The sequence below is a fragment of the Bombina bombina genome, chromosome 7 (genome assembly GCF_027579735.1).
Source record: "Bombina bombina isolate aBomBom1 chromosome 7, aBomBom1.pri, whole genome shotgun sequence".
Lineage (NCBI taxonomy): Eukaryota > Metazoa > Chordata > Amphibia > Anura > Bombinatoridae > Bombina > Bombina bombina.
This window is the reverse complement of record NC_069505.1, coordinates 352,953,524-352,972,400: the sequence shown is the minus strand read 5'-3', so window position 1 is coordinate 352,972,400 and position 18,877 is coordinate 352,953,524. Positions and strand designations below refer to the sequence as shown.

At 40.3% G+C, this 18,877-nt stretch overlaps 1 protein-coding gene across 2 annotated transcripts in view; it reads right to left on the bottom strand.

Moving 5' to 3' along the window:
- The window catches only part of NEK4 (NIMA related kinase 4), a 189,299-nt gene that overhangs the window by 35,824 nt on the left and 134,598 nt on the right, over positions 1-18,877 (bottom strand). For both annotated transcript variants that reach the window (XM_053721029.1, XM_053721030.1), the window contains exon 12: positions 9,354-9,445. In XM_053721029.1, coding sequence (XP_053577004.1) covers positions 9,354-9,445 — 92 coding nt within the window. The remainder of the gene's footprint in view (positions 1-9,353; positions 9,446-18,877) is intronic.

The window sequence follows — 18,877 nt, the reverse complement described above, 5'->3', positions numbered from 1 at the left end:
ATGGGTGTTAGTGTACTTTAGGGTACAGTAGTTAAGAGCTTTATAAACCGGCGTTAGCCAGAAAGCTCTTAACTCCTGCTATTTTCAGGCGGCTGGAATCTTGTCGTTAGAGCTCTAACGCTCACTGCAGAAACGACTCTAAATACCAGCGTTAGAAAGATCCCATTGAAAAGATAGGCTACGCAAATGGCGTAGGGGGATCTGCGGTATGGAAAAGTCGCGGCTGAAAAGTGAGCGTTAGACCCTTTAATCACTGACTCCAAATACCAGCGGGCGCCCAAAACCAGCGTTAGGAGCCTCTAACGCTGGTTTTGACGGCTACCGCCGAACTCTAAATCTAGGCCTAAATTAGTCATAGGTAAAGGATATAGCTTTAAAACCTAGAAGAAAGGTAAAAAGAAGCACTAAGTTTGGATTCCTTACTAAACATATGATAGATAGCATCTGGAATAAGAAAAACTTCAAGAGTTACCTCAAAAGCTTAAAAAAAAAAACAGAATTCAAACATTTGCTATTCTTGTTATCAAGATGACTAGATTCCTTAATACTCAAAGTAAACAATACTTCCTTAATAAAGAATGAATACAATGAATTGAAAGTTTGATTTATCAAAATCATTCTCTGAAATAGGATCCTCTGAGTCAGAGAAAAACATAATTTATGTAAGAACTTACCTGATAAATTCATTTCTTTCATATTAGCAAGAGTCCATGAGCTAGTGACGTATGGGATATACATTCCTACCAGGAGGGACAAAGTTTCCCAAACCTCAAAATGCCTATAAATACACCCCTCACCACACCCACAATTCAGTTTAACGAATAGCCAAGAAGTGGGGTGATAAGAAAGGAGCGAAAGCATCAAAAATAAGGAATTGGAATAATTGTGCTTTATACAAAAAAATCATAACCACCACAAAAAGGGTGGGTCTCATGGACTCTTGCTAATATGAAAGAAATGAATTTATCAGGTAAGTTCTTACATAAATTATGTTTTCTTTCATGTAATTAGCAAGAGTCCATGAGCTAGTGACGTATGGGATAGCAGATACCCAAGATGTGGAACTTCCACGCAAGAGTCACTAGAGAGGGAGGGATAAAATAAAGACAGCCAATTCCGCTGAAAAAATAATCCACAACCCAGATCAAAAGTTTTAATCTTAATAATGAAAAAAACTGAAATCATAAGCAGAAGAATCAAACTCAAACAGCTGCCTGAAGTACTTTTCTACCAAAAACTGCTTCAGAAGAAAAGAAAACATCAAAATGGTAGAATTTAGTAAAAGTATGCAAAGAAGACCAAGTTGCTGCTTTGCAAATCTGATCAACAGCTTCATTCCTAAAAGCCCAGGAAGTAGAAACTGACCTAGTAGAATGAGCCGTAATCCTTTGAGGCGGGGAATTACCCGACTCCACATAAGGATGATGAATCAAAGACTTTAACCAAGACGCCAAAGAAATGGCAGAAGCTTTCTGACCTTTCCTGGAACCAGAAAATATAACAAATAGACTAGAAGTCTTTCTAAAATCTTTAGTAGCTTCAACATAATATTTCAAAGCTCTTACTACATCCAAAGAATGTAAAGATCTCTCCTTTGAATTCTTAGGATTAGGACACAATGAAGGGACATCAATCTCTCTACTAATTTTGTTAGAATTCACAACCTTAGGTAAAAATTGAAATGAAGTCCGCAACACCACCTTATCCTGATGAAAAATCAGAAAAGGAGATTCACAAGAAAGAGCAGATAACTCAGAAACTCTTCTAGCAGAAGAGATGGCCAAAAGGAACAAAACTTTCCAAGAAAGTAATTTAATATCCAGAGAATGCATAGGTTCAAACGGAGGAGCATGTAAAGCTCTCAGAACCAAATTAAGACTCCAAGGAGGAGAGATTGACTTAATGACAGGCTTGATACGAACCAAAGACTGAGCAAAACAATGAATATCAGGAAGATTAGCAATTTTTCTGTGAAAAAGAACAGAAAGAGTAGAAATTTGTCCTTTCAAGGAACATGCAGATAAACCTTTATCCAAACCATCCTGAAGAAACTGTAAAATTCTAGGAATTCTAAAAGAATGCCAAGAGAACTTATGAGAAGAACACCAAGAAATGTAAGTCTTCCAGACTCGATAATAAATCTTTCTAGACACAGATTTACGAGCCTGTAACATAGTTATAATCACTGAGTCAGAGAAACCTCTATGACTAAGAATCAAGCGTTAAATTTCCATACCTTCAAATTTAATGATTTGAGATCCTGATGGAAAAATGGGCCTTGAGATAGAAGGTCTGGTCTTAACTGAAGTGTCCAAGGTTGGCAACTGGCCATCCGAATGAGATCCGCACACCAAAACCTGTGAGGCCATGCTGGAGCCCCCAGCAGTACAAACGAACGTTCCATTAGAATTTTGGAAATCACTCTTGGAAGAAGAACTAGAGGCGGAAAGACATAGGCAGGATGATAATTCCAAGGAAGCAACAACGCGTCCACTGCTTCCGCCTGAGGATCCCTGGATCTGGACAGAGACCTGGGAAGTTTCTTGTTTAGATGATAGGCCATCAGATCTATTTATGGAAGTCCCCAGATATGAACAATCTGAAGAAATACCTCTGGGTGAAGAGACCATTCGCCCGGATGTAACGTCTGGCGACTGAGATAATCCGCTTCCCAATTGTCTACACCTGGGATGTGAACCGCAGAAATTAGACAGGAGCTGAATTCCGCCCATACAAGTATCCGAGATACTTCTTTCATAGCTTGAGGACTGTGAGTCCCACCTTGATGATTGACATACGCCACGGTTGTGACATTGTCCGACTGAAAACAAATAAACTATTCTCTCTTCAGAAGAGGCCAGAACTGAAGAGCTCTGAAAATCGCACGGAGTTCCAAAATGTTGATGGGTAATCTCGCCTCCTGAGATTCCCAAACCCCCTGCGCTGTCAGAGATCCCCATACAGCTCCCCAACCTGAAAGACTCGCATCTGTTGAGATCACAGTCCAGGTTTGGCGAACAAAAGAGGCCCCTTGATCCAACCACCAAGTCAGAGAAGACCGAACATTGGGATTTAAGGATATTATTTGTGAAATCCTTGTATAATCCCTGCACCACTGGTTCAGCATACAAAGCTGAAGAGGTCTCATGTGAAAACAAGCAAAGGGGATCGCGTCCGATGCAGCAGTCATGAGACCTAGAATTTCCATGCAAAAAGCTACCGAAGGGAATGACTGAGAATGAAGGTTTCGACAAGCTGAAACCAACTTCAGACGTCTCTTTTCTGTTAGATTCAGTGTCCATGACTTTGTCTCTATTTGAAAGCCCAAAAAGGTTCAATTTACCAAATCAAGGAACTCTTTGGTAAATTGATCCTCCAACCATGTTTTTGAAGAAACAACACAAGTTGATTCGTATGAGATTCTGCAGAATGTAAAGACTGAGCAAGTACCAAGATATCGTCCAAATAAGGAAATACCGCAATACCCTGTTCTCTGATTACAGAGAGAAGGGCACCGAGAACCTTTGAAAAGATCCTTGGAGCTGTTGCTAGGCCAAACGGAAGGGCAACAAACTGGTAATGCTTGTCTAGAAAAGAGAATCTCAGAAACTGATAGTGATCTGGATGAATTGGAATATGAAGATATGCATCCTGTAAATCTATTGTGGACATATAATGCCCTTGCTGAACAAAAGGCAGAATAGTCCTTATAGTCACCATTTTGAATGTTGGTATTCTTACATAACGATTCAATATTTTTAGATCCAGAACTGGTCTGAAGGAATTCTCCTTCTTTGGTACAATGAATAGATTTGAGTAAAACCCCAGACCCTGTTCCAGAACTGGAACTGGTACAATTACCCCAGCAAACTCTAGATCTGAAACACATTTCAGAAATGCCTGAGCCTTTACTGGGTTTACTGGAATGCGAGAGAGAAAAAATCTTCTCACAGAAGGTCTTATTTTGAAACCTATTCTGTATCCTTGAGAAACAATGTCCTGAATCCAAAGACTGTGAATCGAATTGATCCAAACATCTTTGAAAAATCTTAACCTGCCCCCTACCAGCTGCGCTGGAATGAGGGCCGCACCTTCATGCGGATTTATGAGCTGGTTTTGACTTTCTAAAAGGCTTGGATTTATTCCAGACTGGAGAGGAAACCATTCCTTTAGGGGAAGGGTCAGGCTTCTGTTCTTTATTCTGACGAAAGGAACGGAAACGATTAGCAGCCCTGTATTTACCTTTAGATTTTTTATCCTGAGGCAAAAAGGTTCCCTTCCCCCCAGTAACAGTTGAAATAATAGAATCCAACTGTGAACCAAATAATTTATTACCTTGGAAAGAAAGAGAAAGCAAAGTTGACTTAGAAGTCATATCTGCATTCCAAGATTTAAGCCATAAAGCTCTTCTAGCTAAAATAGCTAAAGACATATATCTGACATCAATTCTAATATCATCAAAAATGGCATCACAAATAAAGTTATTAGCATGTTGAAGAAGTTTAACAATGCTATAAGCATTATGGTCTGATACTTGTTGCGCTAAAGCCTCCAACCAAAAAGTTGAAGCTGCAGCAACATCAGCCAAAGAAATAGCAGGTCTAAGAAGATTACCTGAACATAAATAAGCTCTCCTTAGAAAGGATTCAAGCTTCCTGTCTAAAGGATCCTTAAAGGAAGTACTATCCGCCGTAGGAATAGTAGTACGTTTAGCAAGAGTAGAAATAGCCCCATCAACTTTAGGGATTTTATCCCAAAATTCTAATCTATCAGATGGCACAGGGTACAATTTCTTAAACCTTTGAGAAGGAGTAAATTAAGTACCCAGACTATTCCATTCCCTAGAAATTACTTCTGAAATAGCATCAGGAACTGGAAAAACTTCAGGAATAACTACATGAGGTTTGAAAACCGAATTTAAACGCTTAGTAGATTTAGTATCAAGAGGACTAGACTCCTCCATATCTAATGCAATTAACACTTCTTTAAGTAAAGAACGAATAAACTTCATCTTAAATAAATATGAAGATTTATCAGTGTCAATATCTGAGGCAGAATCTTCTGAGCCAGATAGATCCTCATCAGAAACAGATAAGTCAGAATGATGACGGTCACTTAAAAATTCATCTGAAATATGAGAAGTTTTAAAAGACCTTTTACGCTTACTGGAAGGAGGAATAACAGACAGAGCCTTCCTAATAGATTTAGAAACAAATTCTTTTACATTAACAGGGACATCCTGAACATTAGATGTTGAAGGAACAACAACAGGTAATGGATTATTACTAATGGAAATACAATCTGCATTAGAAAGTTTATCATGACAGTTATCACAAACAACAGCTGGAGGAACAGTTACCAAAAGTTTACAACAGATGCACTTAACTTTGGTAGAACCAGCATCAGGCAGCGTCTTTCCAGAAGTAGATTCTGATCCAGGGTCATGTTGAGACATCTTGCAATATGTAATAGAAAAAACAACATATAAAGCAAAATTATCAAATTCCTTAAATGACAGTTTCAGGAATGGGAAAAAATGGCAAATGAACAAGCCTCTAGCAACCAGAAGCAATGAAAAATGAGACTGAAATAATGTGAAAAAAAGGTGGAGACAAGAATGACGCCCACATTTTTTGGCACAAAAAATGACGCCCACATTATTGGCGCCAAGTACAACGCCCATATTTTTTGGCGCCAAGAATGACGCCACAACCTGTGACGCCGAAAAAACGACGCCCACAATTTTGGCGCAAAAAAACGTCTGAACGTTAAATATGACGCAACCATACGCAAACTTCCGGCGTCAATTAAGGCGCCGGAAATGACAAAATTTTTGCGCCAAAAAAGTTTGCGCCAAAAATTACGCAATAAATTGAAGCATTTTCAGCCCCCGCGAGCCTAACAGCCCACAGGGAAAAAAAGTCAATTGAAAAAATTCTTAAGGTAAGAAAAAAATATTTCATATGCATTATCCCAAATAATGAAACTGACTGTCTGAAATAAGGAACACTGATTATCCTGAATCAAGGCAAATATAAGTTTAAACACATATATTTAGAACTTTACATATAAAGTGCTCAACCATAGCTTTGAGTGTCATAAATAGAAATAAGATTTACTTACCCCAAGACACTCATCTACATATAGTAGATAGCCAAACAAGTACTGAAACGAGAATCAGTAGAGGTAATGGTATATAAGAGTATATCGTCGATCTGAAAAAGGGAGGTAAGAGATGAATCTCTACGACCGATAACAGAGAACCTATGAAATAGATCCCGTAGAAGGAGACCATTGAATTCAAATAGGCAATACTCTCTTCACATCCCTCTGACATTCACTGCACTCTGAGAGGAAAACCGGGCTCCAGCCTGCTGCGAAGCGCATATCAACGTAGAATCTAGCACAAACTTACTTCACCACCTCCATGGGAGGCAAAGTTTGTAAAACTGAATTGTGGGTGTGGTGAGGGGTGTATTTATAGGCATTTTAAGGTTTGGGAAACTTTGCCCCTCCTGGTAGGAATGTATATCCCATACGTCACTAGCTCATGGACTCTTGCTAATTACATGAAAGAAACCACATCAGCAGAAATACTACAGTATGCTGTCGATCAATAGAATCTTCATAGGTTTATGAGAAGTTAGGAGAGATCGTTTATGTTAATTTGAAGGTGAAATAGCAGTCATAGCCTTCTCTATGTCTTTTGCAATATAATCCTTTATATCAACAGTAATATCATATAAAATAGACTGTAAAGGTAAAACAATAGATGTATATGTACTACAGAAACATTATCAGTATGAATAATAAAACATAACAAGTGCCACATATTTGAGCTAAAGAAATAAAATCAGCTAATTCAACAATAAAATTTACGTGACTCACATCACAACAAACGCAACCTTTGCACCAAAAAAAATTGCGCCAAGAAGGACGCATTTTGCACCATCGCGAGCCTAATTTGCCAGCGAAAATTTGAAAAAACAAGACCGAAGATACAACTAGCTGAAACCTCAGGTAAGAAAAAATTTACTAAAATTTCTCCCAAACATAATTTTCCATGCTGAAACTGTTAGACTGCAATATATATTTAAAACTTTAAAAACAAAAAAGTGCCAAACATATCTGAGAGCGTCTTAAAAAAAAAAAGGTATATACTTACCTAAAGACACCCATCCACATATAGCAGACAGCCAAACCAGTACTGAAACTTATCAGCAGAGGTAATGGTAGAGGAGTATAATGTCGATCTGTAAAGGGAGGTGGTAGATGAATCCCCACGACCAAATTTACAGAGAGCCTTAGAATAGATTTCCCATAGATGAAAACATGGCATCATTAGGCAAATACTCCCTTCACATCCTACTTAGAGAGGAACTGGGCTTCAAAAGGCTTAGAAGTGCCTTTCACAGAAGAAATCAAGCACGACTTGCTTCACCATCCTCCAACAAAGGCAAAGTTTGTAAAACTAAGGCATGAGTGAGGTGGGAGGTGTATTTATAGGCATTTTGAGGTTTGAGAAACTTTGCCCCCTTCTGGTAAGAATGTATATCCCAAATGTCACTATCTCATGGACTCTTGCCACTTACATGAAATAAAAATTATTTGATACATCTGTTTCTTTCAAAATGACAACTATGGGGGCGATTTATCAAGCTGAGGCGGACAGGGGCGCACATATGCAGCCTTGTTCGCTGCAGTCCGCCTCTGGTGGGCTGAATTCCCCAGGCGGAATTCAGCATTGCACACAAGCACTATTTTGCGCTCGCTTGCAATCCCGCCCCCTGCCCGCGCACAGCCAATCACGTGCGAGCAGGAGCTGTCAATCTCCCCGGTCGGAGTAGACCAGGGAGATTGAAATTTACCATCTAAGAGGTGGCAAAATGGTAGGGAAGCAGCGGTCTGATGACCGCTGCTTGTTATATACGGCGTGCAGGTCCTCTTATGAGAACCTGCAGTCGTAGGCAGGCGAAAACCTGCCGAAGAGCTTGATAAATTGACCCCTATGTAGCTTATCCCATGCTCAGTCTAGCTTGTAAAATCTTAATAAATGCAAGTTGTGATGCACTCACTTTATAGAAGAGAAGATGGTGTGAAAGCTCCCTATGAGATAAACGCAAAAAAAAAACGACGCGCTAACCCAAGAACCAGATGCTTAAATAAAAAAAAGACACGCGCAAACAAGCCAATGTGTGAAAAAAAAACGACAAGCACAAACAATCCGAAATGCTAACAAAAGTATGCACTTGCTACCATAAATATTTAACGCACCTGAAGGGCGAAAAAAGAAACTTATATGCCAAGCATAGGCTTGGCATATAAATGTCTTATTTTGCCCTTCAGTAGGCCTTCAGATGCGTTAAATATTTATGATAGCGAGTGCATACTTTTGTTAGCATGTCGGATTGTAGAATGCTTAACATAATTGTCCCCAGGCTATGATGTACCCATAAGTGAGTACCTACTAACAACCTACAGGGTAAGCAGGCGTCAATATAAACCCCCACACTAATCTGATAGACACCCATACTACTGGACTTACTATAAGCAGAATAAACTGCTTCCAGTAGCCAATACAGTGCTGTACATGTGGAGGATCTAAATATTTAGAGTATAATGGTGAACCAACAGGAGGCGGCTAGAGACCGGTCACTGCCTGGGATCTTTGGCTCCTCCCAGGAGTATAATTCCCAGTAGTAATGGATCCTGGAATCTCAACACCTTTACATAAGAAATGCATAGACAAAGCAAGGCAAGATAACTGATCCCTTTGGGGAAATATAAAAACTAAATTTGACTTTGTCCTGTTTTTTTACGGAGAGGAAAAGTGCCCTTATCTCCTATAATATTCTTGGCAATGATCCCAAAGTCGCTGTTTTTCTAATCCAAAACAAACAATTTATAAGCTTATGACTGCCATGTTTAACATTACAGGGACACTGTAGTTCCCCTTCATCAGATCCTATGACAATAAATGTACAGTGACCCCACTAATAGCTGCGTAAGTGATTAACTCCTAGAGTGGCATATTCTCCCTGATACACCATAAATGTGCAATGATATATGACCACTGGCCTTCTGTACAGTAGAAAACTTTCAAGAAAAATAATCTTATTGGTAGATGTGCTGCTTACGGTCACTGTAAATTGTTTTCTTCAGTAAATTTCTACCTTTCCAGGTTATTGGCAGGCTACTTACCCTGTTCGGTATTTGTTTCATATAAACAACAACAAAAAATAAAAAATGAAAACCTCGGAAAAGTATGTGATGACTTAATACATGGAAATTAAGACAAGACAGTTGTATGTTAATGCAAATAAAATGACTTAGCTCCTTAATATTTTACTAACCTCATGTAAAACTAGGTCTGGCAATTGCTCATTTTCAGAACATGACAACGTGTCCCCAACACTGTTCACAGAAGGTCTTCTGAATGCTGGTGCTAAGTTTAAAAATAAATAAATAATAATAATAATTAAAGAAAACGAAAACAAGTCTTAACCACCCCATAGAACAGAGGACTAAGTAGTTTACATGCACATTTTAGTAGTTGTGATTTTTTTTAACATATTTAAGTTGCAGGACACATTTTCTGATGTTTTTTTATACCCCCTTTATCTTACACTACTGCAAAAAAGCAAACCCAGGTTTATTCATGTTTAGCTGCACAGATTTTTATATATATAAAAAAAATTAGATGCTGCCCTCCAAATATGTGCTGCTGTGAATTATTTACATATCTAGGTAAGCTAGGGCTAATGCATGCTTGCAGCTAATACAGAAGTAATTAAAAGAAGCTCGCATTGAGAGGAATGCAATACTTATTAGTACCTTTGGCACTTAAAAAATAAAATAAATTCATAGTTTGTTGCTATTTAAAATAATTTTAATTTGTACTCAAATTGCCAAGGGAATTTTAAAATTCATTAATTTCAGTGCTAAAATTATTTTAGAACAAAAAAAGCTATATTTTTGTATTACAATTCTGCACCCTTACAAAATAAATTCAGCATTGATTAATATAGTGCCCTGTCACTATAAATCAGTTTTTCAAACATGTCCTCAGGCCTCCCCAACGGGTCAGGTTTTCAGAATTACCTTGGATGAGAGCAGGTTAAATAACAGCATGTTTACTAATCATCTGATTATTTCAACTTCATCTAGTTCAGATAACCTCAAAATGTGGCCTGTTAGGGAGGCCTGAGAACAGGTTTGAAAACCAGTGCTATAGATAACCAGAAACATCCAGGTGATGATACTGCTGGGTGAGCCAATCAGAAGCAGGCATATATGCATGTGCTTCAATCACTGGCTTTATTGTCATCTTGAGTAAAGCAAGTGTGTTTCAAGAGTACAACTTTTACTACATCTTTAACCCTTTTAAAGGAGATTTCTGTTCTTATATGACACAGATCAATTTGGCATATTTACTCAGTATTGGTTTTACCATAATCATCAGCTCTCTTGTTAAGTGCACCCATTTATATTATACACAAACAGGTCTTTCATGCGACACCCTATGTGGGTACATAAAATAAATAATAAACAGGAATTTAATACTGACAAATGCCCCTCCCCCCCTACTTTAGAAGTCATTTGCACATCATCAGGCTTGTAAAGTCATCAGCTAAGGTAAGAAATTCTGTGTGATGACTTCAGAATGAATAGAAGAAGAGGACACAGAACCCAATAACAACCGCTAAAACTTGTACATGCCATTGAACAATATATGCACACAAACAACTTTATGTACCCTGCCTTAGGAGAAATAAATTAAGTCCAAGCCCCTTATGTGAATAAAGAGACAACCCTGTCCTTAGCATAGTATATTGGCCACAATATCATACAGGACTACATGATATGAACTACCCAACAAGGGAAACAATTGGTGCTGTACTGCTATCAAGGGCTACGGAAACACAATAAGTGTAGCATTAAGAGCTTGTGGGCTGAGACCCTTCCACTGTTCTTAACCCTATGGAGGTCCTAGGAGACAGTAGATAGCCCATCCTGTGCTCTAACTAACAGCAGAGGATATATTGAGGAAGCACACTTCATGGCCAAGCCGGAGAAGATAAAGAACTATCCACACCCATGGCAGGTTTTTAACTCCAACAAGAAGATGTACTTATTAGAGCCAGTACTCTCCTAAAGCCCTCTCTTCAACGAATTATCCAATGAGGGAAATTCTGGGATTAATATCATTATAATTCTTCAAAAAAATTGAAACACCTCTATCCTTGCCTGCTCCAAAGAACTACTGGGAGAGAGAGGGAAGTGGGTGGGCTATTTAAAGCTTTGTTGTGGGGTGTCTTTTCCCCTCTTCTGGTGGCCAGAAAGTGAATTCCCACAAGGAATTTTGTGGACTAAGACCACCTTAGAAATAAATTTGCTATGCTTGGACTGTAAGCTAAATAAGCCGCCGCCCAATTCAAAACTACTACTTGAAAGTATTTATTTATAGAAATTAAACACCCCGAGGTATTAACCTAGAGTTATTTTGACACTTGATATTTAACCAGTTATTGCTAAGGGCAAAAATTTGGGGTGAAATCAAATGTATTTTAAAAAATATAAATATACTTTATGAAACACTTTTTACTGCCTCAGAGAAAAGCAAACATTTTTAAAGTGTGGAAACCCCTCCAAAAAACACAACATATATCCCCCAAATGAAACTTGCCCCTTGCACAGGCTAATCATATGCTGCTTGAAGTAACACTCCATTTTAAACAGTACAAAACAGTCCCAAAAGAGCTGCCAGGGGGTTAAGAGGGATATATGGGTTAATAGCCCCCATAGATGTAACTAGGGCATTTAATAAAAGGAGCCAAAAAGTGTGTTAGCAGGTAGGCAGGCTAAGTTCCCTGGCTAAGCTATACTTGTGTGAAAAGTATCTTCTAATAGCCTTTGGGCTGTGCGAGTGCTGCAGGTTCCCTTACCAATGCAAAGCACCCCTCCACTGAGCTTACCAGACACACAACTGTATCCAGTAGAGAGCCCATCCAGTGCTTGTACAGGTACATCAGAGGATTTTAGATGAACAAACTCTAATTCCACAGTGGGAGGCTAAGGGACTTGTCCCTGCAAAGCCTGAGGGTAGTTATGGCTGAAATCCCATAGGGAGATACTGCACACATAACAAGGTATTCCTATGTCCCCGTCTCATTCAGGGCGCTCAAAGCTTCTCTATGCTGATCTATTCTTACTGAATGAATCTGCATCAGGGGTTAGGGGCCTCATATTGGTCCAAGCTCCCATCAAATCCATATTTTAAGTAAGTAGCTGGGGCACCTCTATCTTCAGCCTATCCTCCTGGGAGGCAGAGAAAAAACTGAAGAGAGAGGGGAGGTTGGAAGTGATTAAAGCTCTTGTTTGGGCACTTAGCATTCTCCTAGTGGCAGGAAGTATATCCCACATGTTATGGAATTCCTATGGACTCTTATACAAAAGCTCTACAAGAAGTATTGGGAATTTTGGAAACCCTGGTTGAGGTAGAAGGATAAAGTTATTGAAGGATTGACAGACAAAAAGGAATGCTAGGTGACAAACTTGCCCCGTAACCCCTTTGAGTGCTTAGCACTTTCCCACCTGGGTGCTAAGCTGTTTTAAGTTTTTTTTAACTTTTTTTTCTTTCAGATCCCTAAGACTTATGCTGTTGGAAAGGTTGTGCGATTACCTTTCCAACAGTGGGTTTTGAGCGTCTGTAGCTGCTTAGATGCCTGAGATACAGGCTTCTAAGCAGCATGCCCCGTTTCCTATACTTAACATTGTCGCTTTTAAATAAAGTTGCGCGGTGACATCATGTCATTGCGCGTGACGTCACCGCGCATAACGTGAAGCCCGGGCGATGCCTGTCACTATACAGGCCCGATCACCGGGGTAGGAGCGGGTGGGAGCCCCCAGAACTCCCTTTAAGCTGGGAGTGTGTTAGCGACGGCTCTGAGCCGTCATTAGCACCCGAGTGGGAAACTCTGCGACGGCTCAGAGCCGTCGTTAGTACTGAAAGGGTTAATAATTGTGAAAAAAATTGATTTATACTAAACAGCATCTACCCCCAAATTACTGAGGGTAATGACATTTACATATATTCTACTGTTAGATATTTAAAATTAGAAGAATTTTGTTATTCAGACAGAGCCTACACAAAAAAACAAAAAAAAAAAGTTTCCAATTTAATTCCATTTTGAAATTTGCTTTGTTCTAATGGTATTATTTGTTGAAGATATACCTACTTAGCACCTAGATTACGAGTTTTGCGTTAACAGGGGTGCGGTGCTAACGAGCGGTTTATGCTCACCGCTCACTTGCAGACAGCGCTGGTATTACGGGTTTTTACAAACCCGGCGTTAGCCGCAGAAAAGTGAGCGGAGAGCAAAATTTTGCTCCACATCTCACCTCAATACCAGCGCTGCTTATGGTAGCGGTGAGCTGGCTAAACGTGCTCGTGCACGATTTCCCCATAGGAATCAATGGGGGAGAGCCGTCTGAAAAAAAAACTAACACCTGCAAAAAAGCAGCGTAAAGCTCCTAACGCAGCCCCATTGATTCCTATGGGAAAATAAAAGTTATGTCTACACCTAACACCCTAAAATGAACCCCAAGTCTAAACACCCCTAATCTTACACTTATTAACCCCTAATCTGCCGCCCCGACATTGCTGACACATGCATTATATTATTCACCCCTAATCTGCCGCTCCGGACACCGCCGCCACCTACATTATACTTATGAACCCCTAATCTGCTGCCCCCAACATCGCCGAACCCTACATTATATTTATTAACCCCTAATCTGCCACCCCCAATGTTTACCTGTAAAAAAAAGTACAATATCCCCCCCCCCCCAACATTAAAACCCACCACCCACACACCCAACCCTACTCTAAAACCCACCCAATCCCCCTTAATAAAACCTAACACTAACCCCTTGAAGATCACCCTACCTTGAGAAGTCTTCACCCAACCGGGCCGAAGTCCTCAACGAAGCCAGGCGAATTGGTCCTCCAGACGGGCAGAAGTCTTCATCCAAGTCGGGAAGAAGAGGTCATCCAGACGGGCAGAAGTCTTTATCCAGACAGCATCTTCTATCTTCATCCATCCGGCGCGGAGTGGGTCCATCTTCAAGACATCCGACGTGGAGCATCCTTCCTGGCCGACAACTACCCGACGAATGAAGGTTCCTTTAAGTGACGTCATCCAAGATGGCGTCCCTTCAATTGCGATTGGCTGATAGAATTCTATCAGCCAATCGGAATTAAGGTAGGAAAAATCATATTGGCTGATGCAATCAGCCAATAGGATTGAACTTCAATCCTATTGGCTGATTGGAACAGACAATAGAATGTGAGCTCAATCCTATTGGCTGTTCTAATCAGCCAATAGGATTGAAGTTCAATCCTATTGGCTGATTGCATCAGCCAATAGGATTTTTTCTACCTTAATTCCGATTGGCTGATAGAATTCTATCAGCCAATCGGAAATGAAGGGACGCCATCTTGGATGACGTCACTTAAAGGAACCTTCATTCGTCGGGTAGTCGTCGGCCAGGAAGGATGCTCCGCGTCAGATGTCTTGAAGATGGACCCACCCCGCGCCGGATGGATGAAGATAGAAGATGCCGTCTGGAGGACCTCTTCTTCCCGGCTTGGATGAAGACTTCTGCCCGTCTGGAGGACCACTTCGCCCGGCTTCGTTGAGGACTTCGGCCCGGTTGGGTGAAGACTTCTCAAGGGTAGGGTGATCTTCAAGGGGTTAGTGTTAGGTTTTATTAAGGGGGGATTGGGTGGGTTTTAGAGTAGGGTTGGGTTTGTGGGTGGTGGGTTTTAATGTTGGGGGGGTATTGTACTTTTTTTTACAGGTAAAAGAGCCGATTACTTTGGGGCAATGCCCCGCAAAAGGCCCTTTTAAGGGCTATTTGTAATTTAGTATAGGATAGGGCTTTTTATTATTTTGGGGGGCTTTTATATTTTATTAGGGGGACTAGATTAGGTGTAATTAGTTTAAAAAACTTGTAATTATTTTATTATTTTCTGTAATTTAGTGGGGGGGTTTCTCCGTACTTTAGATATTTATTTAATTGTATTTAATTGTAGTTAAAGGGACAGTCAATTCCAAAAAAAACCTTTCATTTTTCAAATAGGGCATGTAATTTTAAACAACTTTCCAATTTACTTTTATCAACAATTTTGCTTTGTTCTCTTGAAAGCAAACCTAGGAAGGTGCATATGATAATTTCTAAGCCCTCTATTTTATTTACTTTTCACAGCAGGGGAGAGCAAGCTCATGTAGGCCATATAGATAGCATTGTGATCACGCCCGTGGCTAGTGGCAGACACTGCACTAATTGGCTAAAATGCAAGTCAATAGATAATAACTAAAAGTCATGTGATTAGGGGCGGTCAGAAGATGCTTAGATACAAGTTAGTCACAGAAATAAAAAGTGTATTAATATAACTGTGTTGGTTTTGCAAAACTGGGGAATGGGTAATAAAGGGATTATCTATCTTTTTAAACAACAAAAATTCTGGTGTTGACTGTCCCTTTAATTTAGGGAATTAATTTAATTGTAGTGTAGTGTTAGGTGTTATTGTAACTTAGGTTAGGTTTTATTTTACAGGTAAATTTGTCTTTATTTTAACTAGGTAGCTATTAAATAGTTAATAACTATTTAATAACTATTCTACCTAGTTAAAATAAATACAAACTTAGCTGTGATATAAAAATAAATCCTAAGCTAGATACAATGTAACTATTAGTTATATTGTAGCTATCTTAGGGTTTATTTTATAGGTAAGTATTTAGTTTTAAATAGGAATAATTTAGTTAATTGTAGTCATTTTCTTTAGATTTATTTAAATTATATTTAAGTTAGGGGGGGTTAAGGTTAGACTTAGGTTTAGGGGTTAAAAACTTTTATATAGTGGCGGCGGCGACGTTGGGGGCGGCAGTTTAGGGGTTAATAAATATAACTAATGTTTGCAAGGCGGTAGTGCGGCGGTTTAGGGGTTAATATATTTATTATAGTGGCGGCGATGTCCGGTTTGGCAGATTAGGGGTTAAAATATTTATTATATAGTGTTTGCGATGGAGGGCCTCGGTTTAGGGGTTAATAGGTAGTTTATGGGTGTTAGTGTACTTTTTAGCACTTTAGTTAAGAGTTTTATGCCACAGCGTTGTAGTGTAACACTCTTAACTACTGACTTTTAAATGCGGTACCAGGCTTGACAGGAGAGGGTCTACCGCTCACTTTTTGTCAGACTTGTAATACCGGCGCTATGCAAGTCCCATTGAAAAAACATAATTTATGCTTACCTGATAAATTCCTTTCTCCTGTAGTGTAGTCAGTCCACGGGTCATCCATTACTTATGGAATATTTCTCTTCCTAACAGGAAACTGCAAGAGAATTACCCAGCAGAGCTTGCTATATAGCTCCTCCCCTCACCTGTCATACTCAGTCATTCGACCAAGCATACGAGAAAGGAGGAACCATAGGGTACAGTGGTGACTGGAGTTTAATTAAAATTTAGACCTGCCGTAAAAACAGGGCGGGCCGTGGACTGACTACACTACAGGAGAAAGGAATTTATCAGGTAAGCATAAATTATGTTTTCTCCTGTTAAGTGTAGTCAGTCCACGGGTCATCCATTACTTATGGAATACCAATACCAAAGCTAAAGTACACGGATGAAGGGAGGGACAAGGCAGGAACATTAAACAGAAGGAACCACTGCCTGAAGTACCTTTCTCCCAAACACAGCCTCCGAGGAAGCAAAAGTGTCAAATTTGTAAAATTTTGAAAAAGTGTGAAGCGAAGACCAAGTCGCAGCCTTGCAAATCTGTTCAACAGAGGCCTCATTTTTAAAGGCCCAGGTGGAAGCCACAGCTCTAGTAGAATGAGCTGTAATCCTTTCAGGAGGCTGCTGTCCAGCAGTCTCATAGGCTAATCGTATTATGCTACGAAGCCAAAAAGAGAGAGAGGTAGTCGAAGCCTTTTGACCTCTCCTCTGTCCAGAGTAAACGACAAACAGGGAAGAAGTTTGACGAAAATCCTTAGTTGCCTGCAAATAGAATTTCAGGGCACGGACTACGTCCAGATTATGCAAAAGTCGTTCCTTCTTTGAAGAAGGATTAGGACACAGGGATGGAACAACAATCTCTTGATTGATATTCTTGTTAGTAACTACCTTAGGTAAGAACCCAGGTTTAGTACGCAGAACTACCTTGTCTGAATGGAAAATCAGATAAGGAGAATCACAATGTAAGGCAGATAACTCGGAGACTCTCCGAGCCGAGGAAATAGCCATCAAAAACAGAACTTTCCAAGATAACAACTTGATATCAATGGAATGAAGGGGTTCAAATGGAATGCCTTGAAGAACATTAAGAACTAAGTTTAAGCTCCACGGCGGAGCAACAGACTTAAACACAGGCTTAATCCTAGTTAAAGCCTGACAGAAAGCCTGAACGTCTGGAACTTCAGCCAGACGTTTGTGTAGAAGAATAGACAGAGCAGAAATCTGTCCCTTTAACGAACTAGTAGATAAGCCCTTTTCTAAACCCTCTTGTAGAAAGGACAATATCCTAGGAATCCTAACCTTACTCCATGAGTAACTCTTGGATTCGCACCAATGTAAATATTTACGCCATATTTTATGGTAAATTTGTCTGGTAACAGGCTTCCTAGCCTGTATTAAGGTATCAATAACCGACTCCGAGAAACCACGCTTTGATAGAATCAAGCGTTCAATCTCCATGCAGTCAGCCTCAGAGAAATTAGATTTGGATGTTTGAAAGGACCCTGAATTAGAAGGTCCTGTCTCAGAGGCAGAGACCATGGTGGACAGGACGACATGTCCACTAGGTCTGCATACCAGGTCCTGCGTGGCCACGCAGGCGCTATCAGAATCACCGAAGCTCTCTCCTGTTTGATCTTGGCAATCAAACGAGGAAGCATTGGGAATGGTGGAAACACATAAGCCATGTTGAAGACCCAAGGGGCTGTCAGAGCATCTATCAGCACCGCTCCCGGGTCCCTGGACCTGGATCCGTAACAAGGAAGCTTGGCGTTCTGACGAGACGCCATGAGATCCAGATCTGGTTTGCCCCAACGACAAACCAGTTGAGCAAAGACCTCCGGATGAAGTTCCCACTCTCCCGGATGAAAAGTCTGGCGACTTAGAAAATCCGCCTCCCAGTTCTCCACGCCTGGGATGTAGATCGCTGACAGGTGGCAAGAGTGAGACTCTGCCCAGCGAATTATCTTTGAGACTTCCAACATCGCTAGGGAACTTCTGGTTCCCCCTTGATGGTTGATATAAGCCACAGTCGTGATGTTGTCCGACTGAAATCTGATGAACCTCAGAGTTGCTAACTGAGGCCAAGCTAGGAGAGCATTGAATATTGCTCTTAACTCCAGAATATTTATTGGGAGGAGTTTCTCCTCCTGAGTCCATAATCCCTGAGCTTTCAGGGAATTCCAGACTGCTCCCCAGCCTAGAAGGCTGGCGTCTGTTACAATCGTCCAATCTGGCCTGCGAAAGGTCATCCCCTTGGACAGATGTGGCCGAGAGAGCCACCATAGAAGAGAATCTCTGGTCTCTTGATCCAGATTTAGTAGGGGGGACAAATCTGAGTAATCCCCGTTCCACTGACTTAGCATGCACAATTGCAGCGGTCTGAGATGCAGGCGCGCAAATGGTACTATGTCCATTGCCGCTACCATTAAGCCGATTACTTCCATGCACTGAGCTACTGACGGGTGTGGAATGGAGTGAAGGACACGGCAAGCATTTAGAAGTTTTAATAACCTGGCCTCTGTCAGGTAAATTTTCATCTCTACAGAATCTATAAGAGTCCCTAGAAAGGGAACTAT